This window comes from Lolium rigidum, chromosome 4 (assembly GCF_022539505.1).
Source record: "Lolium rigidum isolate FL_2022 chromosome 4, APGP_CSIRO_Lrig_0.1, whole genome shotgun sequence".
Lineage (NCBI taxonomy): Eukaryota > Viridiplantae > Streptophyta > Magnoliopsida > Poales > Poaceae > Lolium > Lolium rigidum.
Window position 1 is genome coordinate 161335500 of NC_061511.1, and position 25140 is coordinate 161360639.

The following is a 25140-nucleotide window of genomic DNA, read 5'->3' on the forward strand; positions in this document are numbered from 1 at the left end:
ACTCTTATGTTGCTGTGCGTATGTTATGATTGTCGCCTTTGGCGCTTAGATTAAGCATTCGGTGGATGATCGCGTTGCAAAATTCGACACCCACACAATCGAGTTCATCGTATGAGTAGTAGCACAATTACTTCTACGACGATTCACCTGTAGCGCATTAGTTGGTAGCATGAAACACTTTCAGGTACTCCCTACGATTCATATTAATTGACTCAATTACTGTCTAGATATGGATGTATCTAGATGCATTTGTTAACTAGACTAACAAACTTGAGTCGGTTAATATGAATCCGTGTACACCGCTTGAGTCCTCGAGCAGCTAGTTTATTGACTCTCGGACTCCAAGCCTCTCGCGGCAAGCCATCGACGAAGCTTTGACCAGATCTTGGCCCGCAATTTTTGTGTGTGGCGAATAGCAAAGCTTTGACCAGTTCCTCTCGGGATGCGGCACGCGGTGAGCTTGCACGGTTGCCATGAGCACTTTCGGCGGAACTTCCTCTTCGAGCGCCCTCAAGCCGCTGCTGCGCAGAACGGCACGCGGTGCCTCGAGGTGGACGGAGTACGGATCTCGGGGCGGGGGTCCGCATCGTCGGGAACGATCTCCGGCGGGTTAACGAGGACATGCATGGCGGCCGGGGATTTTTTTTTGGTTTGAGCTTGGGATTTGGGGTTTTTCGGATAGGGGAGGAGGAACCAGGAAGAGGAAGGAACAGCCGCGTGCTTGGCGCGTGGCGGTGTGCTTGAATTTCGAATTTTTGTGAAATGTTTCATTTCCCTTCTCGATTCGGGGGTTTCTTGGCAGCGCCAATGCGTCCCGCGGGCAGCTTCAAGTGAATTTGGGGTGCCACGCTATGGGCCCTAGTTTCGGTGAGACATGTAATGACTAGTCACATCGATAAGTTCATTGTGTAATAAAATATGTTACCCCTCCCCTTTATGTAGCACCCCTTCTCTCCCGATCGAGTGCCGGTTGCCGACGGATGCAAGCCGCTAGCTCGATCCCCTCCTTTCGCCTCCACCGTCCGGGCATCCGGCTTGGAGGGGCAAGCGCATCTAGACCAAGCGGATTAGGTAGGACTAGTAATGTTCTTTCCTTTCTCGAGATCGGTTCTTTTTCCTCTCCTCGATATCTTGCGCATCTCTTTTCTATTACGGGCGAAGGGCGTCTTTACGGTCACCCTCGAGCTGGGAGTGATTGATGGGGGTGGGGGCGGGGGCTACCTTTGCTTGGATTGGGGTGTTCTTCCTTTATTTGTCGACATTTGCAACCTTTGTAGTTTCTGCTGATCCTCCTTGTATCTTTTGTCGGCTTATGCAGGAAAGGTAAGACCTCGGCGGTGGGGGCAATGGAGCGTAAGGCCACCACGCATGTGGGCGGTTAGGCTGAGCACGAGGCTGCGTCCCCGGCCCGCGAGCGAGTACTCCGTTTGCTTATCCACTCTTTACCTTTTAAGTGTCTCTCTGCATCCTCAATCTGTTCCTGTTCTGGAATATGCTTAAAGTAGCACATGTCTTCGATGTGTTTGTGCGTAAAGCCTCTGTGACACCATGCTCTATATTCTCTGTATCGGGTTGGTACCTCCGGGTTCCGTGCTTGAGGCTATGGGGAACGAGAATAGCGCCCACTGCTGCAGGGAGCATGGCCCGATCTGCGGCACAAGAAGCGAAATGCCAGCTGCTCGAGCTGGGCGGGGACCGCCCGGAGGTAATTTTTTAACCAACTTACCATGATGTAGTCGAGATACGATACTCCCTCGGATCCAAATTAATTGACTCAACTATACTGTAGATACGGATGTATCTAGATGTGTTTTAGCTCTAGATACTACTGCCTCCATCCCAAAGCTTTGGGCTTATATTATTTTTAGAAAGTCAAACTATACCATGTTTGACTAAGCTTTTACCAAAAATCGGTAACATGCAAAATACAAAATTAATATCATTAAATAGATAATAAAATATATTTTCCTACGGTATCTACACGGTATTATATTTGTTGATAGAATGTTCTAAAATTTTGGTCAAACTTTGCTTGTTTTGATTTCTCAAAAATAAATAAGGCTTAAGCTTTTGGATGGTGGTAGTACATTCATATCTAGACAAAGCTGAGTTAACTAGTTTTTGTCTGTCCATAGCTAGTGTTCACTGTTGCAAAGGCTAAGAGCATCCACTATATGCATCGGTCTATCTCATACGGTAATTCAATATCATTCTGTGAGGTACGCCTTTTGTTTTGCTATTCATATGCGGACTGAAACTTTAGGGCCTTTACTCAAAGGAAGATCAAAGCTGCGGCTGATCGGGCTGCCGGTATGTTGATGCCGCCCCCATCTTCTAAATGCCTCTACAAGCACAAGGCCACGCGCCGAGTTGGGTGGTGATCTTTTAATGAATATGGTATATTTTCTTAATCCACAAAACATGCCTTGATTTTTCTCTGTTTATTGTCGGTTTTTCTATGCTTGCCAAAAGTTTACAACAACAACAACAACAACCAAGCCTTTCGAGTCCCAAACAAGTTGGGGTAGGCTAGAGTTGAAACCCATAAGATCTCGAAGCCAAAAGTTTAGAAACACCAAATTCGTTTGCTTACAATCATCATACAGTAATGTTCATCTACTCCAGTTCCCTAACCCAACAAAAAATGATGTTAATTACGATTTTTAGATTAAAAGAGCACCATTAGGCGCTGTTAATTACGACTTTGAGATTAAAATGTCATTTGCAATTGTTAATTACAATTTTGAGACAAATGGTTAGTTTAACCTCGATCTCTTACTGCTCTCCATTTATCCCAACCGAACAAAAATTTAACCATTCCATTCCTACGAAATGGAACCATTCCATTCCATTCCACGATTGTTTGAGAACCGAACACACCCTTGCATTGTTGTGAGCTGTTGTCCATACACGGCCATACCCTTCCACTTACATCCAGCACTATATGCATCGATCCGTCTCGAGTCATTCAATATCAACTTCGTGAGATGCGTTCCCATTCTTATGCGAGGCTGAAGCTGCTGCGCCTTTACTCAAGTGGATGCAAAATGAGGCTAATGAGGCTGCTTGTGAGGACGATGGTGCGGCACCATCTTAGAAAACCTCTACAAGCACGAGGCCATGGGCCGAGTTGGGTGGTGACCTTTTAATGAATGCGGTATATTTTCTTAATCCACATACATGATTTCATTATTATCTGTTTAATTCTTGTTGGCTTTGTCTAATGCTTACCAAAAGTTCGAAACTCTTGCGTTTGCTTACAATCATCATACACTAATTTTTCACTTTCGAGTCTGTCTCATCCGAGTATATAAGCTGTTGATTTCCATTGGCTTCTTTTGTAATCATTTGCATTGTTGTCAATTGTTCTCTATGCACAACCCTATTCTTCCACTTACACCCGCACTATTTGCATCGGTCTATCTCATAGATTTATTAAATATCAATGATGAGTTATGTTGCTATTCATATGCGGGATGAAACTACGTGCCTCTACTCAAATGGATAAAAAATGATCTGATGAGGCTGCTTTGTGAAGACGATGGTGCCGCCACCATCTTACGAAAACCTCCTCAAGCACAAGGCCACGGGCCAGTTGGGTGGTACCCTTTTCGATAGCAGGTATATTTTCTTAATCCTCATACATGATTTGATTTTTGTACATGTTTATTGCCGGCTTTGTCTAATGCTTACCAATAGTTCGAAACACACACACCTATTCTTACACTTACATCCAGCACTATATGCATCGGTGTCTCATAGATTCATTTTATATATCACTGTGATGTACATTTGCTCTTCAATTTTCATATGCGGATGAAGCTGCTAACCCTTCATTGGTCAAAAGGATTGCAAGCTGCTGGCGATGAGGCATCTGCGAAGGCTGCCACCAAGTTCTTGTCGGCCCCACCTTACGGATGCTTATATAAGCTCAAGTCCAAGGACCAGCCGGGCCGTAACCATCAAGGGTTCGGGTATATTTTCTTAAGCCACATATACATGCCATGATTTATGTACGATATTATCACCGACTCTGTCTAATGCTTTTTGGAATTCGGAAACACCAAATTAGCATGCTTATATTCATCATACACTAATTTTCATCTATTCGAGTTTGTAACATAGTGTTATGCACTCGCTTGTCAACATTTGCATTGCTCCGAACTATGCACTTTACACAACCTAATTCTTCCACTTACATTCGAGCGCTACGCACCGAGTAGTACCTCCCATGTTTCCTTCACCATCCCGATCTGGGAGCTTGCGGGAATATGGCGGGCCCATGTACATACCCCGCATATAACACCTCCTATGGCTCTATCTACCTTTCTAGTAGCTCCTTCACGAGTTACGGGTATGTATTCTCGGTGGTTTAGCATGAATTGGCATATAGTAAAGTCTTGTTTTTAGTCTTCACTGCTTCTTACATTTGTATCAATTTTCACATGCGGAGCTGTACCTTGTGAACTTCGTCCTATGATTAACCGGATGTGTCGCATGAAGGGTCTTTCACTATGCATGGCAATGGCAAATTGATGAACACCTACACGGTCTATGAGGTGTATGTCTACAAGACGCGAGGCCATCACATATTTGTATGGACATGATTGGAGAAAGTTTGCTTTTGACTACGGTACGAAGAAGAGCGACGAGTGAGGATCGAAACTCAAACGGGCGGATATACGTAGCGCTTACGAGTTGGAGACACTTCCAAATATATAATATGTAACTTTTTTCTACTCATATCTTTTGATAAGCATTACGGCGGTTGTTCTAAACCATTCCTCTGTTCTAGCTTGCTTGGGTTTAACATGATCAAAGCTGCAGATCCCTGATGGAACATGAGCGGATGTCACAAAGGGCAACCACACCGGCACAGAGCACCGGCTTCCCACTCTCTGCATCGGCACCGGTTCCTGTACCAGCTCCGTTCTTGCATCTACCCAGCGAGTCCCCTACATCGGCATTGGTTCTGTAGAGGCCCCATATACTACACGCCCGGCGAGCTCATGCATCGACCTTGGTTCCTCTAGCTGCACCGTTCTTGCACACCCAGCGGTCTCTGCATCGGCACCGGTTCCTCTAGAGGCACAGTTTCCTGCACTGCTCGGCGGTCTCACTGCATCGGCACCGGCTCGTGTACCGGCCCGGGCTCCTGCACTGCCCCGGCCAGGATCACCGAGGTCTCGGCTCATTCTTGTGGCCACCCGTGTGGTGACCGGGACGCATCCGAAGGCTATGTTCGTGAGTATATGACGGCATAAGCTTGCTCTTATCTTGATGTCTTCTTTGCTCAAAGTCTCACATGGTTCAGTGCATTGGTGCCATTGACTAATTTTTGGTGGTATCTCTTGCTTTGAATCAGAAATTGCCTAAAAGTATCGCCAAGGATCTCAATGCTGGCCGAAGGGGCAAGATTTCCCTCGTCATGGAGAGTGAAGGTCTCACCGTGGAGGGACGGTACTCCGTCGGTCCCACGGATGGCCGCTTGGTCTGTTACTTCCAGTGGAAAAAGTTCATTGACGGTGCCAAACTTCGCATTGGATCAAAGTTGAAGGTCAAGATCTTTCGATGCCGCTGTGACATGCTTGGTCATAAAGTTCGTGGTTGTCTAGTTACTGTTGCCCCATGAGCCCTTAGCAAATGCATTTGTAGTTATACTTATATAAGGTTATCTTATCTGAACTGCTAATTAATTGTATGGGTGGTAAAAATCTGGCAAGCTTTTGCTCTTAGCAAGTATGTATGTATGATCAGCTATTATGATAACTAATGTTTGTGTTCATCTTAATTTGCATTTCCGTTTTAGAAAAAAACTTAATTTCTATTTTGGTGACTTTAGAGAACTATCGTTGACCACAACATGATTCAAATAGATTCATTACACCGAGCCACATGTCTTGACCTTGCTATACACTACTTCCATTAATCGAGTGCAAGAAGGCTTACCCGAGCTGCTCTGAACCATGGCGGATTCGAATCCACCTTATCTATCTAGAAATACAACCTTTGCGGAAAGAGGATTTGCGGTATGGGGAGGCTGACATTGGGGACCCATGAGCCGACGGCGTCGTCAACGTTTTAAAGGTGGCAGGAGATCGAAAGAAAAATAAGCCAAAAATCAGTTGGTAAACAAATTCAAGAAAAGAAACATTTACCTTTCTGAGAGGATGACATGCGGGACCCATGAGGCAGCAGCATCCTCAACTATTTCAAGGCGACAGGGGATCAAAAGAAAAAAAGGAAATAGCCAGAAATTAATTAGGGTCAAAAATAAATCCATCAAAGGAAACTTTTATTGTTCATAGAGGATGACATGTGGGACCGACTTGCCAGTTGCGTCGTCATCGTTTCAAAGGGGGCAGGGGATCAAAAGAAAAAGGCAAATAGCCAGAAATTAGGGGAAAAAATAAATCCAACAAAGGAAACTTTTATTGTTCATAGAGGATGACATGCGGGACCCATGAGCCAGCAGCTTCCTCAACGTTTCAAAGTCGGCATGAGATTGAAAGAAAAAGGCAAGTGACATAATATCAGGAGCCAAAAATAATCCAAGAAAGAAACTTTATTGTACATAGAGGATGACATGCGGGTCCCATTTTATAGCATGCGGTCTCAACGCTTCCAAGGCGGCACAGGACCGAAAGAAAAATGAAGTAGCCAGAAATCGGGGTGTGAAAAAAATCCAAGAAAAGAAAGATTTCAATTGGGCCGTATCCGGACATCCGGGCCTTCGAACTATCCTCGCTGGGCCTTTTGACTCGTACAATTTCAGCCCACTCCAAAACAGGAAAGGTCGAATTTTTCTAAAAAAAAAAACAGGAAAGTCCTATGCTTCGCAAAAACAAAAAACAAGGAGATTCAACATATAAGTTTGTTTATGTAGATATAAAGATTTAATTTATCCGTTTGCAATAGCTCAGAGCGAAATACAACGTTTATTGTCTGCAAAATAAAATATCACATGTTTCTTGTATGGGGAGGCTGACATCGGGGACCCATGAGCCAGCAGCGTCGTCAACGTTTCAAAGGCGGCAGGGGATCGAAAATAAAAAAAAAGCCAAAAATCAGTTGGTAAAAAAATACAAGAAAAGAAAACATTTATCGTTCTGAGAGGATGACATGCGGGACCCATGAGGCAGCAGCATCCTCAACGTTTCAAAGTCGGCATGAGATCGAAAGAAAAAGCCAAGTGACATAATATCGGGAGCCAAAAATAATCCAAGAAAAGAAACTTTATTGTACATAGAGGATGACATGCGGGTCCCATTTTGTAGCAGCGGTCTCAACGTTTCCAAGGCGGCACAGGACCAAAAGAAAAATGAGGCAGCAGCATTCTCAACAATTCCAAGGCGGCAGGGGATCAAAAGAAAAAAAAGGAAATAGCCATAAATTAATTAGGGGTCAAAAATAAATCCACCGAAGGAAACTTTTATTGTTCATAGAGGATGACATGTGGGACCGACCTGCCAACAGCGTCCTCATCGTTTCAAAGGGGGCAGGGGATCAAAAGAAAAAGGCAAATAGCCATAAATTAGGGGTCAAAAATAACTCCAAGAAAGGAAACTTTTATTGTTCGTAGAGGATGACATGCGGGACCCATGAGCCAGCAGCTTACTCAACGTTTCAAAGGTGGCATGAGATCGAAAGAAAAAGGCAAGTGACCAAATATCGGGAGCCAAAAATAATCCAAGATTTATTGTACATAGAGGATGACATGTGGGTCCCATTTTGCAACGAGCGGTCTCAATGTTTGTAATGCGGCTTGAGATAAAAAGAAAAAGAAAGTAGCTAGTAATTAGGGGGGTGAAAAAAAATCCAAGAAAAGAAAGTTGATGGACATAGAGGATGACATGCGGGTCCCTTGAGCCAACAAGCTTACTCAACGTTTCAAAGGGGCAGGGGATCAAAAGAAAAAGGCAAGCCAAAAATCGGAGGGTGAAAAAAATCCAACAAAGGAAACTTTTATAGCACATAGAGGATGACATGCGGGTCCCATGAGCCGAGCAGGTCTCTCAACGTTTCAAACGTGGCATGAGATCGAAAGAAAAAGGCAAGTGAAAAAATATCGGAGCCAAAAATAATTCAAGAAAAGAAAGTTTTATAGTACATAGAGGATGACATGCGGGTCCCATTTAGCAGCAGCGGTATCACCGTTTGAGAGGCGGCCGGGGATCGAAAGAAAAAGGCAAGTGAAAAAATATGAGCAGCCAAAAATAATTCAAGAAAAGAAAGTTTTATAGTACATAGAGGATGACATGCGGGTCCGATTTAGCTGCAGACGGTATCACCGTTTGAGAGGCGGGCGGGGATCAAAAGAAAAAAGAAATTGCCAAAAATCGGAGGGTGAAAAAAAACCAAGAAAATGAACTTTTATAGTACATAGAGGATGACATGCGGGTCCCATGAGCCTGCGGGTTCCTCAACGTTTCAAACGTGGCATGAGATCGAAAGAAAAAGGTAAGTGACCAAATATGAGGTGCCAAAAATAATTCAAGAAAAGAAAGTTTTATAGTACATAGAGGATGACATGCGGGTCCCATTTAGCGATGAGCGGTATCACCGTTTAAGAGGCGGCAGGGGATCGAAAGAAAAAGGCAAGTGACCAAATTTGAGGTGCCAAAAAAAACTCCAAGAAAAGAAAGTTTTATAGTACATAGAGGATGACATGCGGGTCCCATTTAGCAGCAGCGGTATCACCGTTTGAGAGGCGGCAGGGGATCGAAAGAAAAAGGTAAGTGACCAAATATGAGGTGCCAAAAATAATTCAAGAAAAGAAAGTTTTATAGTGCATAGAGGATGACATGCGGGTCCCGAGTTAGCGACAGCGGTATCACCGTTTGAGAGGCGGCAGGGGATCGAAAGAAAAAGGCAAGTGACCAAATATGAGGTGCCAAAAATAATTCAAGAAAAGAAAGTTTTATAGTGCATAGAGGATGACATGCGGGTCACGGTTAGCGACAGCGGTATCACCGTTTGAGAGGCGGTCGGGGATCGAAAGAAAAAGGCAAGTGACCAAATTTGAGGTGCCAAAAAAAACTCCAAGAAAAGAAAGTTGATCGCATATAGAGGATGACATGCGGGTCCCATTTAGCAGCAGCGGTCTCAACGTTTCCAAGGCGGCAAGGGATCAAAAGAAAAAGGAAGTAGCCAGAAATTAGGGAGTCAAAAAAATCCAAGAATAGAAAGAATTTTGGTTCATAGAGGATGACATGCGGGACCCATGATCCTGCATCGTAAACGGCTCGATCGGAGAACGTTGAACGAGATGGCGCGATCGAGAAAAAAACAATGCCGCAGAGGCTGCCATCCGGGCCCTACATCCCTCGGCGGTGCGGATTTGCGTTGACTCGGCCGGCGAACCCGAGAATTCGCGATGCACCACGTCCCGGGCCACCATACGCGACGTTTTGGCCGCTTTCGTCGGGCTAGGTGGCCTCAAAAACGAGAAAAAAAAGTTTTGACATGCACCACGGAGGGACCAAAATCGTCGGCCATGGTACACCAGCAACCACGGCGCGACTTCAACTTCGTCGGCCATGGCAACTTTTCTTGTAGTGTTTGTCGGGAGGACTACACGTTTGACCGGATGGAAGCCTGGAATGTACCGGGAGTGAAGAACAGCTAGTGACCACCAAGGGAGGCGAAACTACAATACATAAGTACTACAAGTATTGTAGTATGTAATATTTTGTAGAAATTTGTACATATACTTTAATAAGTGAGTTTGCATACTCACAACGTCACTGAGTAATGTAATAAGACCACTTATGTATGTTTATACAGGGTATATGTTTAGTATGATTTGGATTTGCTTCTTGATTTCCATTGCGTGACTAGTTCTGTGCACAAAGTTGAGCTCAGAAAACTTGCGCATGGAGTAACTATGAGTACCACTTTGTGTTGCAGAACTAGGGGGAAATGTCGGGATTGACGAGTGAGGAGAGCGAAGCGCAGCGCATGGAGCGCGAAGCCAAGCAAAAGGAAGAGGCTGATGAAGCAGCCAGAAATCAGTTTCCACCACCACCACCCATGACGCAGCAGAACTTTGTCCAGTACATGCAGATGATGGAAGAGAGGGAACGTATAACGTTGGAACAACAGAACAAATTCTTCCAGGAGCTGCTGCAACAGAACCGGGTAGAGAGACCCGAGAATCAGGGAGTCACCTTGTCTGACTTCCAGAACACTAAGCCTATATCCTTCGCATACGCGCCCGAACCAATGGACCCGGAGGATTGGCTGATGGACACGGAACGAAAGCTCAACACCGTTGGATGCAATGACCTGGAGAAGGTCACATATGCAACACACTTGTTGTGTGGACCTACTGCATCATGGTGGGACAATATCGTAGCCGTTTATCCGGCTGAGAAGGTATTTACCTGGGAGGAATTTAAGAGGAAGTTCAGGGAATCCAATGTCCCTGAGAGTATAGTGGAACTGAAGCGTCGAGAATTTGAAAGTCTCGAGCAGAAGGATAAAGCTATCCTGACTTATGTCAGGGAGTTTTCAAAGTTATCTCGGTATGCTTGATTCGTCTCCGACGTATCGATAATTTCTTATGTTCCATGCCATATTATTGATGATACCTACATGTTTTATGCACACTTTATGTCATATTCGTGCATTTTCTGGAACTAACCTATTAACAAGATGCCGAAGAGCCAGTTGCTGTTTTCTGCTATTTTTGGTTTCAGAAATCCTAGTAACAAAATATTATCGGAATTGGACAAAATCAAAACCCAGGATCCTATTTTTCCACGAAGCTTCCGGAAGACCGAAGAGGAGTCGAAGTGGGGCCACGAGGGGCCGCCACCATAGGGCGGCGCGGCCCAGGTCTTGGCCGCGCCGACATGTGGTGTGGGGCCCTCGTGTGGCCCCCCACGTTGCCCTTCCGCCTACTTAAAGCCTCCGTCGCGAAACCCCTGATGCGAAGAACCACGATACGGAAAACCTTACTGAGACGCCGCCGCCGCCAATCCCATCTCGGGGGATTAGGGAGATCTCCTCCGGCACCCTGCCGGAGAGGAGATTCATCTCCCGGAGGAATCTACACCGCCATGGTCGCCTCCGGAGTGATGAGTGAGTAGTTCACCCCCGGACTATGGGTCCATAGCGGTAGCTAGATGGTTGTCTTCTCCTCATTGTGCTTCATTGTTGGATCTTGTGAGCTGCCTAACATGATCAAGATCATCTATCCGTAATGCTATATGTTGTGTTTGTCGGGATCCGATGGATAGAGAATACCATGTTATGTTAATTATCAAGTTATTACCTATGTGTTGTTTATGATCTTGCATGCTCTCCGTTATTAGTAGATGCTCTGGCCAAGTTGATGCTAGTAACTCCAAGAGGGAGTATTTATGCTCGATAGTGGGTTCATGCCTGCATTGATATCCGGGGAGTGACGAAACCCCTAAGGTTGTGTTGTGCTGTTGCCACTAGGGATAAAACATTGATGCTATGTCCGAGGATGTAGTTATTGATTACATTACGCACCATACTTAATGCAATTGTCTCGTTGTTAGCAACTTAATACCGGAAGGGGTTCGGATGATAACCCGAAGGTGGACTTTTTAGGCATAGATGCATTTGGATGGCGGTCTATGTACTTTGTCGTAATGCCCAATTAAATCTCACTCGTACTTATCATGACATGTTTGTGCATTGTTATGCCCTCTCTATTTGTCAATTGCCCGACCGTAATTTGTTCACCCAACATGCTTTTATCTTATGGGAGAGACACCTCTAGTGAACTGTGGACCCTGGTCCATTCTTTAATACCGAAATACAAATCTGTCTGCAATACTTGTTTTACTCGTTTTCTCTCGCAAACAATCATCTTCCACACAATACGGTTAATCCTTTGTTACAGCAAGCCGGTGAGATTGACAACCTCACTCGTTTCGTTGGGGCAAAGTACTTTGGTTGTGTTGTGCAGGTTCCACGTTGGCGCCGGAATCTCCGGTGTTGCGCCGCACTACATCCCGCCGCCATCAACCTTCAACGTGCTTCTTGGCTCCTCCTGGTTCGATAAACCTTGGTTTCTTTCTGAGGGAAAACTTGCTGCTGTGCGCATCATACCTTCCTCTTGGGGTTCCCAACGAACGTGTGAAATACACACCATCAAGCATATTTTATGGCGCCGTTGCCGGGGAGATCAAGACACGCTGCAAGGGGAGTCTCCACTTCCCAATCTCTTTACTTTGTTTTTGTCTTGCTTTATTTTATTTACTACTTTGTTTGCTGCATTATATCAAAACACAAAAAAAATTAGTTGCTAGCTTTACCTTATTTACTGTCTTGTTTGCTATATCAAAAACCCAAAAAAAAATTAGTTACTTGCATTTACTTTACTTGATTCATCATGTTTCCTTTTAATTTTACCACAAAAGACATACCGGTAGGACGCGGGTCTATAATTGGGAGAAACAATATAGAAGAATTTTTCAGTCATGTTAGTACCATTGACGATTTTGAAGATAGACACTTGGTAGAACTTGCTCCTACTTATGAAATTGCTGCTCGTTGCTTTAGTCCGCATGTTGGAAACTAAATTTGTTAATCTCAATCCTATAATCCAACACATGTTTCTTACACTCGGTGATATGGAAGAGGGGGAAAAGAAAGATTTTGTTTTAGAAACCCTTCTTAGAGAATTTGGTGGTCTAGCAAGAGAGGCTAGAAAGATCTTTGCTAAATTTAATATGCTTGGTTCTCATACTAATTTTGTTGGACTCCTTGAAAAAATGGACATGGATAGAATAAGGTACACTAATAATATTAATGATGGTGGGGAAATCAAAGCACCAATACCATGTAAACTCCTAGCTATGAATGATGCACTAGAAAATAACTATGCTTGGCTTGTTCCTGAAAATTTGTTCGATGAAAGTAGCAAGACCAAGACTAATGAAAAGGGAGACGCTGAAACTTATGTATCCAATATACTATGCATGGTTGAGAAAACTACAAACCCCGCTGTAGATGCACCACCCTTTGATAATACTTGAGTTACACTTTCTGCGCCTAGCTGAAAGGCGTTAAAGAAAAGCGCTTATGGGAGACAACCCATGTTTTTACTACAGTATTTTTGTTTTATACTTGAGTCTTGGAAGTTGTTTACTACTGTAGCAACCTCTCCTTATCTTAGTTTTATGTTTTGTTGTGCCAAGTAAAGTCTTTGATAGTAAAGTAAATACTAGATTTGGATTAATGCGCAGAAACAGATTTCTTTGCTGTCACGAATCTGGGTCTAATTCTCTTTAGGTAACTCAGAAAATTAAGCCAATTTACGTGAGTGATCCTCAGATATGTACGCAACTTTCATTCAATTTGGGCATTTTCATTTGAGCAAGTCTGGTGCCCTAATAAAATCCATCTTTACGGACTGTTCTGTTTTGACATATTCTGCCTTTTATTTCGCATTGCCTCTTTTGCTATGTTGGATGAATTTCTTTGATCCATTAATGTCCAGTAGCTTTATGAAATGTCCAGAAGTGTTAAGAATGATTGTGTCACCTCTGAACATGTTAATTTTTATTGTGCACTAACCCTCTAATGAGTTGTTTCGAGTTTGGTGTGGAGGAAGTTTTCAAGGATCAAGAGAGGAGTATGATACAATATGATCAAGGAGAGTGAAAGATCTAAGCTTGGGGATGCCCCGGTGGTTCACACCTGCATATTCTAAGAATACTCAAGCATCTAAGCTTGGGGATGCCCAAGGCATCCCCTTCTTCATCGACAACATTATCAGGTTCCTCCCCTGAAACTATATTTTTATTCCGTCACATCTTATGCACTTTGCTTGGAGCGTCGATTTGTTTTTGTTTTTTGTTTTGTTTGAATAAAATGGATCCTAGCATTCACTTTGTGGGAGAGAGACACGCTCCGCTGTAGCATATGGACAAGTATGTCCTTAGGCTCTACTCATAGTATTCATGGCGAAGTTTCTTCTTCGTTAAATTGTTATATGGTTGGAATTGGAAAATACTACATGTAGTAACTCTAAAATGTCTTGGATAATTTGATACTTGGAAATTGTTGTGCTCATGTTTAAGCTCTTGCATCATATACTTTGCACCCATTAATGAAGAAACACTTAGAGCTTGCTAATTTGGTTTGCATATTTGATTTCTCTAGAGTCTAGATAATATCATGTAGGTTGCTATGCATGTCCGTCTTGTCTGAAGTAAGAGAGATCTACCACCTTAATGGTTGGAGCATGCATATTGTTAGAGAAGAACATTGGGCCGCTAACTAAAGCCATGATTCATGGTGGAAGTTTCAGTTTTGGACATATATCCTCAATCTCATATGAGAATAATAATTGTTTCCACATGCTTATGCATTAAAGAGGAGTCCATTATCCGTTGTCCATGTTGTCCCGGTATGGATGTCTAAGTTGAGAATAATCAAAAGCGAGAAATCCAAAATGCGAGCTTTCTCCTTAGACCTTTGTACAGGCGGCATGGAGGTACCCCATTGTGACACTTGGTTAAAACATGTCTATTGTGATGATCCAGTAGTCCAAGCTAATTAGGACAAGGTGCGGGCACTATTAGTATACTATGCATGAGGCTTGCAACTTGTAAGATATAATTTACATAACTCATATGCTTTATTACTACCGTTGACAAAATTGTTTCATGTTTTCAAAATAAAAGCTCTAGCACAAATATAGCAATCGATGCTTTCCTCTTTGAAGGACCATTATTTTTACTTTTATGTTGAGTCAGTTCACCTATCTCTCTCCACCTCAAGAAGCAAACACTTGTGTGAACTGTGCATTGATTCCTACATACTTGCATATTGCACTATTTATATTACTCTATGTTGACAATTATCTATGAGATATACATGTTACAAGTTGGAAGCAACCGCTGAAACTTAATCTTCCTTTGTGTTGCTTCAATACCTTTACTTTGATTTATTGCTTTATGAGTTAACTCTTATGCAAGACTTATTGATGCTTGTCTTGAAGTACTATTCATGAAAAGTCTTTGCTTTATGATTCACTTGTTTACTCATGACATTACCATTGTTTTGATCGCTGCATTCATTACATATGTTTACAAATAGTATGATCAAGGTTATGATGGCATGTCACTTCAGAAATTATCTTTCTTATCGTTTTACCTGCTCGGGACGAGCAGAACTAAGCTTGGGGATGCAGATACGTCTCCGACGTATCTATAATTTCTTATGTTCCATGCCATATTATTGATGATACCTACATGTTTTATGCACACTTTATGTCATATTCGTGCATTTTCCGGAACTAACCTATTAACAAGATGCCGAAGAGCCAGTTGTTGTTTTCTGCTGTTTTTGGTTTCAGAAATCCTAGTAACGAAATATTCTCGGAATTGGACGAAATCAAAACCCGGGGTCCTATTTTGCCACGAAGCTTCGGAAGACCGAAGAGGAGTCGAAGTGGGGCCACGAGGGGCCGCCACCATAGGGCGGCGCGGCCCAGGTCTTGGCCGCGCCGACCTGTGGTGTGGGGCCCTCGTGTGGCCCCCCACGTTGCCCTTCCGCCTACTTAAAGCCTCCGTCGCGAAACCCCTGATGCGAAGAACCACGATACGGAAAACCTTACTGAGACGCCGCCGCCGCCAATCCCATCTCGGGGGATTCTGGAGATCTCCTCCGGCACCCTGCCGGAGAGGGGATTCATCTCCCGGAGGACTCTACACCGCCATGGTCGCCTCCGGGTGATGAGTGAGTAGTTCACCCCTGGACTATGGGTCCATAGCAGTAGCTAGATGGTTGTCTTCTCCTCATTGTTCCTTGAATGATAAGGTTGATGCTATTATGTCTATGCTTGTGAATGATAGGACTAATGTTGATCCTAATAATGTTCCGTTAGCTTCATTGGTTGCCCAAGAAGAACATGTTGATGTAAACTTCATTAAAAATAATAATTTCAACAACAATGCTTATCGGAACAATTCTAGTAATAACTATAGGCCATATCCTTATAATAATGGTAACGGTTATGCTAATTCTTATGGGAATTCTTACAACAATAATAGGAATACACCCCCTGGACTTGAAGCTATGCTTAAAGAATTTATTAGTACACAAACTGCCTTTAACAAATCTATTGAGGAAAAGCTCAATAAAATTGATATTCTTGCTTCTAGAGTTGATAGTCTTGCCTCCGATGTTGATCTTTTGAAATCGAAAGTTATGCCTAATAGGGATATTGAAAATAAAATTGTTACTACAGAAAATGCCATCCAAGTTAGAATTAATGAGAATATAAGATTAATGGCTGAACTGCGTGCTAGGTGGGATAGAGAAGAAAATGAAAAACTAGCTAAAGAGAAAAATGTAGCTAAAGTTTGGACTATTACCACCACTAGCAATGCTAATGATTCACATGTTGCTGCACCTCCTACTATCAATAATAAAATAATTGGTGTTGGCAATTTTTCTACTCCTAGTGCAAAGCGCGCAAAATTACTCGAAACTCGCTAAAACCGCCGAAACCGCTCGTGATAAAACTGCTGAAATTTTTTCCAACCTTGGGGATAATAATCCCATTGCTTTAGATTGTAATGATTTAGATTTTGATGATTGCCATATCTCTGAAGTTATAAAGTTCTTACAAAAACTTGCTAAAAGTCCCAATGCTAGTGCTGTAAACTTGGCTTTCACAAAACATATTACAAATGCTCTCATAAAAGCTAGAGAAGAAAAACTAAAACTTGAAACTTCTATTCCTAGAAAGCTAGAGTATGGTTGGGATCCCATCATTAAAATGAGGGTCAAAGATTTTGATTGTAATGCTTTATGTGATCTTGGTGCAAGTATTTACGTTATGCCTAAGAAAGTCTATGATATGCTTGACTTGCCACCATTGAAAAACTGTTATCCGGATGTTAATCTCGCTGATAATGCTAAAAAGAAACCTTTGGGGAGAGTTGATAATGTTCATATTATGGTTAACAATAACCTTGTCCCCGTTGATTTTGTTGTCTTGGATATTGAATGCAATGCATCTTGCCCCATTATATTGGGAAGACCTTTTCTTCGAACCGTTGGTGCTACTATTGATATGAAGGAAGGTAATATTAAATATCAATTTCCTCTCAAGAAAGGTATGGAACACTTCCCTAGAAAGAGAATGAAGTTACCTTATGATTCTATTATTAGAACAAATTATGATGTTGATGCTTCGTCTCTTGATATTACTTGATATACACTTTCTGCGCCTAGCTGAAAGGCGTTAAAGAAAAGCGCTTATGGGAGACAACCCATGTTTTTACTACATTATTTTTGTTTTATATTTGAGTCTTGGAAGTTGTTTACTACTGTAGCAACCTCTCCTTATCTTAGTTTTATGTTTTGTTGTGCCAAGTAAAGTCTTTGATAGTAAAATAAATACTATATTTGGATTACTACGCAGAAACAGATTTCTTTGCTGTCACGAATCTGGGTCTAATTCTCTGTAGGTAACACAGAAAATTAAGCCAATTTACGTGAGTGATCCTCAGATATGTACACAACTTTCATTCAATTTGGGCATTTTCATTTGAGCAAGTCTGGTGCCCTAATAAAATCCATCTTTACGGACTGTTATGTTTTGACAGATTCTGCCTTTTATTTCGCATTGCCTCTTTTGCTATGTTGGATGAATTTCTTTGATCCATTAATGTCCAGTAGCTTTATGCAATGTCCAGAAGTGTTAAGAATGATTGTGTCACCTCTGAACATGTTAATTTTTATTGTGCACTAACCCTCTAATGAGTTGTTTCGAGTTTGGTGTGGAGGAAGTTTTCAAGGATCAAGAGAGGAGTAAGATACAATATGATCAAGGAGAGTGAAAGATCTAAGCTTGGGGATGCCCCGGTGGTTCACACCTGCATATTCTAAGAATACTCAAGCATCTAAGCTTGGGGATGCCCAAGGCATCCCCTTCTTCATCGACAACATTATCGGGTTCCTCCCCGAAACTATATTTTTATTCCATCACATCTTATGCACTTTGCTTGGAGCGTCGATTTGTTTTTGTTTTTTGTTTTGTTTGAATAAAATGGATCCTAGCATTCACTTTGTGGGAGAGAGACACGCTCCGCTGTAGCATATGGACAAGTATGTCCTTAGGCTCTACTCATAGTATTCATGGCGAAGTTTCTTCTTCGTTAAATTGTTATATGGTTGGAATTGGAAAATACTACATGTAGTAACTCTAAAATGTCTTGGATAATTTGATACTTGGAAATTGTTGTGCTCATGTTTAAGCTCTTGCATCATATACTTTGCACCCATTAATGAAGAAACACTTAGAGCTTGCTAATTTGGTTTGCATATTTGATTTCTCTAGAGTCTAGATAATATCTAGTATTGAGTTTTGAACAACAAGGAAGACGGTGTAGAGTCTTATAATGTTTACAATATGTCTTTTAGGTGAGTTTTGCTGCACCGTTCATCCTTGTGTTTGTTTCAAATAACCTTGCTAGCCTAAACCTTGTATCGAGAGGGAATACTTCTCATGCATCCAAAATCCTTGAGCCAACCACTATGCCATTTGTGTCCACCATACCTACCTACTACATGGTATTTATCCGCCATTCCAAAGTAAATTGCTTGAGTGCTACCTTTAAAATTTCATCATTCACCTTTGCAATATACAACTCATGGGACAAATAGCTTAAAAACTATTGTGGTATTGAATATGTACTTATGCACTTTATCTCTTATTAAGTTGCTTGTTGTGCGATAACCATGCTTCTGGGGACTCCATCAACTATTTTTTTTTGAATATCATGTAGGTTGCTATGCATGTCCGTCTTGTCTGAAGTAAGAGAGATCTACCACCTTAATGGTTGGAGCATGCATATTGTTAGAGAAGAACATTGGGCCGCTAACTAAAGCCATGGTTCATGGTGGAAGTTTCAGTTTTGGACATATATCCTCAATCTCATATGAGAATAATAATTGTTGCCACATGCTTATGCATTAAAGAGGAGTCCATTATCTGTTGTCCATGTTGTCCCGGTATGGATGTCTAAGTTGAGAATAATCAAAAGCGAGAAATCCAAAATGCGAGCTTTCTCCTTAGACCTTTGTACAGGCGGCATGGAGGTACCCCATTGTGACACTTGGTTAAAACATGTGTATTGCGATGATCCGGTAGTCCAAGCTAATTAGGACAAGGTGCGGGCACTATTAGTATACTATGCATGAGACTTGCAACTTGTAAGATATAATTTACATAACTCATATGCTTTATTACTACCGTTGACAAAATTGTTTCATGTTTTCAAAATAAAAGCTCTAGCACAAATATAGCAATCGATGCTTTCCTCTTTGAAGGACCATTCTTTTTACTTTTATGTTGAGTCAGTTCACCTATCTCTCTCCACCTCAAGAAGCAAACACTTGGGGATGCTGATACGTCTCCGACGTATCAATAATTTCTTTTGTTCCATGCCATATTATTGATGATATCTACATGTTTTATGCACACTTTATGTCATATTCGTGCATTTTCTGGAACTAACCTATTAACAAGATGCCGAAGAGCCAGTTGTTGTTTTCTGCTGTTTTTGGTTTCAGAAATTCTAGTAACGAAATATTCTCGGAATTGGACGAAATCAAAACCCAGGGTCCTATTTTGCCACGAAGCTTCCGGAAGACCGAAGAGGAGTTGAAGTGGGGCCACGAGGGGCCGCCACCATAGGGCGGCGCGGCCCAAGCCTTGGCCGCGCCGACCTGTGGTGTGGGGCCCTCATGTGGCCCCCCACGTTGCCCTTCCGCCTACTTAAAGCCTCCGTCGCGAAACCCCTGATGAGAAGAACCACGATACGGAAAACCTTGCTGAGACGCCGCCGCCGCCAATCCCATCTCGGGGGATTCTGGAGATCTCCTCCGGCACCCTGCCGGAGAGGCGATTCATCTCCCGGAGGACTCTACACCGCCATGGTCGCCTCCGGAGTGATGAGTGAGTAGTTCACCCATGGACTATGGGTCCATAGCGGTAGCTAGATGGTTGTCGTCTCCTCATTGTGCTTCATTGTTGGATCTTGTGAGCTGCCTAACATGATCAAGATCATCTATCCGTAATGCTATATGTTGTGTTTGTCGGGATCCGATGGATAGAGAATACCATGTTATGTTAATTATCAAGTTATTACCTATGTGTTGTTTATGATCTTGCATGCTCTCCGTTATTAGTAGAGGCTCCGGCCAAGTTGATGCTAGTAACTCCAAGAGGGAGTATTTATGCTCGATAGTGGGTTCATGCCTGCATTGATATCCGGGGAGTGACGAAACCCCTAAGGTTGTGTTGTGTTGTTGCCACTAGGGATAAAACATTGATGCTATGTCCGAGGATGTAGTTATTGATTACATTACGCACCATACTTAATGCAATTGTCCGTTGTTAGCAACTTAATACTGGAAGGGGTTCGGATGATAACTCGAAGGTGGACTTTTTAGGCATAGATGCAGTTGGATGGCGGTCTATGTACTTTGTCGTAATGCCCAATTAAATCTCACTTGTACTTATCATGACATGTATGTGCATTGTTATGCCCTCTCTATTTGTCAATTGACCGACCGTAATTTGTTCACCCAACATGCTTTTATCTTATGGGAGAGACACCTCTAGTGAACTCGTGGACCCCGGTCCATTCTCTTAATACTCGAAATACAAATCTGCTGCAATACTTGTTTTACTCGTTTTCTCTGCAAACAATCATCTTCCACACAATATGGTTAATCCTTTGTTACGGCAAGCCAGGTGAGATTGACAACCTCACTCGTTTCGTTGGGGCAAAGTACTTTGGTTGTGTTGTGCGGGTTCCACGTTGGCGCCGGAATCCCCGGTGTTGCGCCGCACTACATCCCGCCGCCATCAACCTTCAACGTGCTTCTTGGCTCCTCCTGGTTCGATAAACCTTGGTTTCTTTCTGAGGGAAAACTTGCTGCTGTGCGCATCATACCTTCCTCTTGGGGTTCCCAACGAACGTGTGAATTACACGCCATCAAATACCAATTTCAACAATTTTCATTTTTTCGAGTTATCGTTTGACACTCATATTCTTATAAATTTTGATACTTTCCATCATCCTTAATCTAATTCATGTCTATGATTCAAAGTTTCAGTTTCCAAAACACAAGCGTTTAATTTTCTTTGAAGTCTTAATTACTTTGTTTTGTTCAATGATGTTTCAATCACTTAGAAACAGAGAATCAGATATATGGTTTTGTTTGGCTATTTTGCAATAACAAAGCAATCTTTAGTTAGCCTTTATATGATCTAGGAAAATTTTATGATATTTTGTGGAACTTGCTCCATGTGAATTTATTATAAAAGGTGGTATGGCTAGCATAGATGATACATTTTATAGAATGTTTTTCCATGTCACCACCTTCATATGAATCTTAACATCTATCAAGGCTTACTACTTAGGGTCAATTGAGCCAATGATGTAATGTTTATATGTGTTATATGCAAATAACTATTTCAACAAATTCTGTTTTTCAATTTTGTTTTGCATTCAGATTCTTATTGAATTAGGATGGTTTCCATACTCCTTAATATCTTACATTAGACGATTCAAAGATCTGATTTTCTAGAACCTGAATGTCTAAATTTTTTCTTTGAAGTTTTAGTTATTTATCATCAATGATGTTTCATTAACTTTCATCATTTTTGTTATTAGGAATTTCTTTCTAGTAGTAGTTGTTGCATTGCATTCTTTTAGTTAGTTCTATTGCACTTCAATGGTAGGGCACAATAGAGACTAAAACTTTCAAATTTTCCAATCAGCCACCGTTTAGATAGTTATTTAAACGACTCCCTTGGCGTGAACCAGAGGCGGAGCTATGTACAAGTCAGGGGAGGCCACCGCCCCCCGCCCCCCAACTTTTGAGAATTACTGAAGGAAGTTCTTTTTACAAGGCTTAGAAGAGAAAAAAAAATAGCACTTTGCCCCCCAGATATAGATATTTTATGTTTTGCCCCCCATAATTCCTGGCAAGCTCCGCCACTGACGTGAACATCATGTTTCGAATTTCCAAAGTCATACTAAATTGAACTGTTCTTTTGGGTGAAATCTATGAATATGTTTCAAAAATCATGCATTCCAAACAAGACGGGAATAACTCGACGGAGTTGCACTGTTTAGAGTACTTTCACACTTGCAGGTAGTAGAGTGAACGGCAGAGCCAGAGGAAGCGGGACACCGAACATTTGAAAACGCCATAACCATCGATTTCACGGCTACTTCTATAGAGCAGTAGTAACACGTAGGGTAGAAATGCAGTGCGCTACACACCTTGCAACCAGCCAAGCCAAATTTACTCGTGATCAACAGTCTGAGCATATCGAGCAACTAGCAAGGCGACACGATTAACATAGTACTTCCAATTTAGGACACTAAGCGACTTGATCGGATCAGACAATTCAGATCATTACAACAGGAACATACTTGTAGTAGTAGGATCATCAGTCCTAACTAAGATCGGCTTGTTTTGACGCACCGTGGCGAGCCGGCCGACGGCGAGGTCAGCACCGCCACGTCGAGACCGAGACGAGCTCGGCGCGCTGCCAGTAGAGGCAGAGCGAGCCGGGGGCTCGCTTCTCGACCCGGAAGCCCCGGACGGGCACCTTGTGCAGCAACGACTCGGCCTGCGACTCGGCGAACGTGCTGGCCTGCACCGGCGTGAACCCGGCGGACGCGAACACGGCCCGCCACGGCAGCGACGGCGCCTTATCGACGGCCGCGCGGTGGCGGCCGACGACGCATTGCTCGACGGCCGGCTGGACGAGGAAGCGCTCGATCTTGCTCGCCGTGTCGGGGTCCGTGCCCAGGGCGTCCAGGGACTCGAGCTGGAAGACGGTGGACTGGAAGGCCTGGAAGAGATGCGCGGCGAAGGGGAGCTCCGTGCGGTCGCAGCCGCGGTCGACGGCGACGACAACCTTGGCGCCGAGCCGCTTGACGAGGCGGAGGACGGCTGGCATTGCCGCCGAGTGGGCGGCCCCGACGGGGAGGTGGACGGCGATGGCGTCGCCACCGGCGAGGGCCAGGAGGTCCGCGGGGTCGAGGGTGTCGATGTTGAAGACGGTGAACTGGAAGAAGACGCCGAGGTCTGCGGCGAAGCTGGCGAGGTTCTCGTGGATGAGCTGCAGCTCGAGCGGGTGGTGCGAGGCCGGGGAGACGAACGCTGTGACCTTGAGCGCGGTGGCCGGGCGGCGGTGCGCGAGCTCCTGCATGAGCGACGCCCACTGCTCGCCCATGCCGATGTCGAAGTCGAGGACGTGGATGCAGCCCGCGCCGCGGAGGTCGTCGAGGACCGCCTGGACGCAGGTGAGGTGCGCGAACTGGAGCACCGGGGACAGCTCCGAGAAGGCCTTGTAGGCGCCGAGCTTGAGGACGACGTCGTAGGGCGTGGAGGCCGCCGGCGCGGGGCTCTCCCCGTTCGGGGAGAGCGCGAGGCGCAGGGCCTCCTTGAAGTAGAAGGCCGAGCGGAGGAGTGGCGTCCCGGCCGCGGGGGCGGCGGGGAGCCGATAATTGAGCCGCGCCAATATCTCGCGTGCGCCGAAGGCGTCGCCTGCCTCGGCAAGCTTGGCAGCCTCGGCCAGCTGGTCCACCACGGCGGCCACCTCGTCGTTGGCCGCCCCCGCCTTGGGCTTCAGGGCTGGCAGGAAGTTGCCCGCCGGAGCGAGGGGCCCCGGGAAAGGAGGCAGCTTGGGCGCCGTGGCGGCCGCCATCGGGTGGTGCCGCTTCGGCGGCGGCGCCGCCGGCTCGAAGGACGGGTGCGCGGCGCCGAAGAAGGCCGCGTGTGGCTGCGGGTGGTGCGTCAGGAAGCTGGGCGCGTGGCCGAAAGGCGCCGGCTTGGCGTCCTCCATGAACGACGAGAGGCTGGGCCCGAACGCCGCGGTGGGCGGCGACATGATGGACGCGGCGTGGTCGAGCTCGAGCACGGGCGGGTCCATGACGCCGGCGGCGTCCTCGCCGCCGCCAATGAACCAGCGGAGGAAGGTGGTGTCGGGGCCGGCGAGGCCGGAGTGCGGCGTGGCGTCCCAGCCCTCGGCGCCGGCGCCGAGGCCCATGTCGAGGGGCGCCAGCTGGTGCGCCCACTCCTCCTTAACCCCGGCGTCCTCCCCGCCGGGCCATGCCTGCGGCGGCGGCGGCGGGGAGACGTTCTTGGCGCCGGCGAGGGTCGCCACCTCGGACGACAGCGCGGAAGCTGGGGGGCTCGGGCTGGGGCTGTGCCGGTGGTCGAGCACCGACGTGGGCTCCTCCCAGAAGGCGCCGCCGGCGCTTACCTTGGCGATCCCGTGCAGTAGATGTTGTTGCTGTTGCAGCAGCAGCAGGCTCCCCCCGTCGTGACCCTCTCCAGCAACGGGCATTCCTCTCATCTAGTCCGGCAGCAACACCTCATGGATACCACCAATCCCCGCCAGCCAAGAATTGGATGGATGATAGTCTAGTCTTCTTCTTGCTCGTCGTTCCAAACTGGGCGGGCTCTGGTGTGGAGTCTACGGGGCCATTAGTAGTACAGGGAGCTACCTCCACCACCACCACCACCCTTCTTCTCTCTACTGCCGTCGCTGTGGCTCCTGTCCCTCTCGCACTCGTCTTTGCGTTGCGTATGTGAGGTTGTGGGCTGAAGCAGGGGAGAGATGGAGAGTTTTTTATTCCTTGGGAGGGCAGCGTATTGATCTCGAAATGATAGCGTGCAACATGAAAAAGTCGATAAAGTGGCCGAGTACTTGCCTTCCTCCTCTCCCTCTCCTACTTCAGCTAGCCACTCTCTCTCTCTCGCTCTGAACCACTTTCTCTCTCTACACTGTACCACTGTAGCTCGCGGTTCGGTGGCAACACAAGGAAAAGCCTGTTGAAAATTCCTGATGATGCAGGTTAAAAAGAGAGCCAGAGAGAGAGAGGGATGTGTCTCTCTGCAGACATAAAACTGTTTGCATGAGCAGTACACTTGTGGCTCCTCTCCCTCTCACCTGCATGCATGTGCAACAGTTTCCATGCCCTGCCACAAATCTACTAAATCTACTCAATCTTCACAGTTCATGTAGAAGAAAAGTCTTGCACCATTTTATTGGTATAAGTTGTGTGCACGTCCTACTCTGCCACGGTGCCAAAAGATCGTGTTCTACCG

The 25140-nt window shown here is 44.8% G+C and overlaps 1 protein-coding gene across 1 annotated transcript; it reads right to left on the reverse strand.

The window, feature by feature from the left end:
- Positions 1–22528: 22528 nt before the first annotated feature.
- Positions 22529–24611, reverse strand: LOC124708878 (scarecrow-like protein 6). Its single transcript, XM_047240515.1, has one exon. It carries the CDS (start codon positions 24383–24385, stop codon positions 22529–22531), a length of 1857 nt encoding a protein of 618 aa, XP_047096471.1. The 5' UTR covers positions 24386–24611.
- Positions 24612–25140: the final 529 nt, after the last annotated feature.